The following is a 2,339-nucleotide window of genomic DNA, read 5'->3' on the forward strand; positions in this document are numbered from 1 at the left end:
AGTCAAGAACCACCTCTCACTTAGGCCATCAGGCCATATTTGCACTTCTTATTCCCTGGGAATACCTGAGGCATTAAACAGAAAAACAACTCAGTTTTCCTAAGCTGCTGCTCTCCAAAAATGACTTCACACAACGCATGAGCTTTCCAAAAAATGATCTCTTACAATTTGGCCAAGACAGGTTCCCTCCTTCCTCCCCCATTCTAAGAGACACGAGGCAATGGAAGTTAACTAAGAATTTAAGGAAGACTTCACAGTTCTTTCAGTAGGGCTTTCCTCTAAAAAGAAATCTTTCATCAAGATTATACCTGTGAAAGTAAAAAGAACCCTGAAATATATTGCAATCTTACCTATTATTTCACCTTAATAACAACACTACTCTAAAAACATTCGAACTAAGCAAACCCAAAATAATAAAAATATATTTGTTAGGAATTCCTTCAGTACATTACCTGTTACAGTTCAATTTACAGACAGAGCTGTGGGTGTTTCTGACATCAGAGTCTGCAGAAGACGAAGGGATTTCCTGTACAGAATTCACCACATCCCAGTTTTCCATATCTTGGTCCCAAGTACGTTACCCTGAGAACAGACAGAAATAAGAATCACCTTCTTACTTTAAAAAGCCATTTGACTTTGTTGCTTGAAGAAACAGAATTACAGAGACAGTTGTTTTGGCTAAACCACCCCAGAAAGTGCAAATATTCCACAACCAGCCCCTCTCTCCTCCCCTGGGCTACACCTGCCAACAGGAGCTCCTCAGTTAACTTCGTGCCTGCTGGGACTCCTACGAGTCAAATATATTCCTAACTGTGCCTCACACCTCTGGACTGGACTGGAAAGGGTGTCAGTGCAAAATGTTCCAGGTTAAACAGTGTTGTTGGGGTTTGGTTGGTTGGTTTTTTTAAATCTGAGGCTCCACAGGGCATTTTCAAGACTTCTATGAAAACACCTACTATCAATATACTTAAATGTGACCAAGGATCTGCAACTTCACTGGGAGAAACACACTCACCAAAAATAATAAACACAAGACCCACTGAGTTAAATTAAATGCACTTGACCAATTTTGCCATTTCTGTGTCTAATATCTGGCTCACTTTTTTCACAGATCACTTGCTTCATTGTTATTATATAACACTAATTCAGAAAGCTTTGAAACTGTTCTGAGTTACATTTCTTATAGATTTATTAATAAAACAACAAAAAAGCAGTCAGACAGGAATCCCACAGCAGTTCAAAACAGCAGCTGGTTAACTGAAAGCATCATAAATAAATAAACACACAATACTTGTGCCATAGTCTTACAGCACTCAAAGTAGGGTGGCTGTAGAGAGACTAAAAGATTCTTCTACTTTCACCAAGAAAACACTTGAAATATATTAATTAATCAGTTCTTATATAGTGCTTATTTCAGCATGTTCTACACCCTGGTGAATTCAGCCCTTGTTATAACACTGAAGAAAAACCTTATGATCATTTCACAGATGGACAGTAAAAAGAGACATTAGGAAATATCCTGTGATAATGCCAAGAACAAATTCCTGCTGCCTTAAAGAAGCACAACACCTCCAAAGCACGACCATTCCTCTTTACAGGCCTTACAAAGACATGCTGATGGGTTGTACAGACTCATGTTTTCATAATTTTTAAGTGCATAGAGATGTATCTCTAATAGATAGCTACAGAAATATAAAATATTACCACCTGAAGGAAACTCAGAGACAACGGTCTCATTTTTCCCTGTTTTCTTGGAGCCTGTTTGGCTCAGCAGAAATGTTGTTTGGGTACTCACTCACACCATCTCCTCTGGGTAGGGCTGAAAACGCCAGAATTCAAAGGAAGTTACCAGAGACACACATATCCCTTTGGCAGAGCTTCTTGGGATAAAGAAGGATAAAAAAAAAAAAAAAGCCTTTCTTCTTTTTCTAGCGGTCAGAAGTCTGGAAAACTTGGAGGTTATCAGACTTGGCAGCTAAAGCTGATGCTGGGAGTGTCTCTGGAGCAGCTGGATGTGGGATCAGTCCCCCCCCCAGGATGGAACCATGGGCGGCCTATCTCAGCAGCACAGCAATGGGTGGGACTTAGCTGTGACACAGGCTCGTTTCATAACCTCATTACAAGTCTGTTCGCAATAAAAACAATATTTAGTGAGCTATAACGGGGCTGCGGGAGCGCTGAGCCGCCATCCCTCGACTCCGCAGCACAGCACGGTCCTTATACGGCCACGTCGCTGCATAAAGGGGCAGGCTCGGAAAAAAACAACCCGTGAGGTGTTTTAACTCTGAAATATCAGCGCCGGTTTCGCCGCAAACGCCGGGGCCGGCACAGCCCCGGAG

The 2,339-nt window shown here is 41.6% G+C and overlaps 1 protein-coding gene across 5 annotated transcripts in view; it reads right to left on the reverse strand.

The window, feature by feature from the left end:
- MPHOSPH9 (M-phase phosphoprotein 9) overlaps positions 1 to 2,307 on the reverse strand; it is a 24,212-nt gene extending 21,905 nt beyond the window's left edge. The window contains exons 1-2 of one of the 5 annotated variants that reach the window (XM_029961134.1): positions 1,802 to 2,306; positions 453 to 582 (exon numbers count right to left, since the gene is read on the reverse strand). In XM_029961134.1, coding sequence (XP_029816994.1) covers positions 453 to 559 — 107 coding nt within the window. In that variant the 5' untranslated portion in view covers positions 560 to 582; positions 1,802 to 2,306. Of the gene's footprint in view, positions 1 to 452; positions 937 to 1,795 lie in introns of those variants that run through there. The other 4 variants (XM_018076418.2, XM_018076420.2, XM_018076422.2 and 1 more) reach the window with 4 other exon arrangements.
- Positions 2,308 to 2,339: the final 32 nt, after the last annotated feature.

This window comes from Manacus vitellinus, unplaced genomic scaffold (genome assembly GCF_001715985.3).
Source record: "Manacus vitellinus isolate BGI_N305 unplaced genomic scaffold, ASM171598v3 scaffold_31_pilon, whole genome shotgun sequence".
Classification (NCBI taxonomy): Eukaryota; Metazoa; Chordata; class Aves; order Passeriformes; family Pipridae; genus Manacus; species Manacus vitellinus.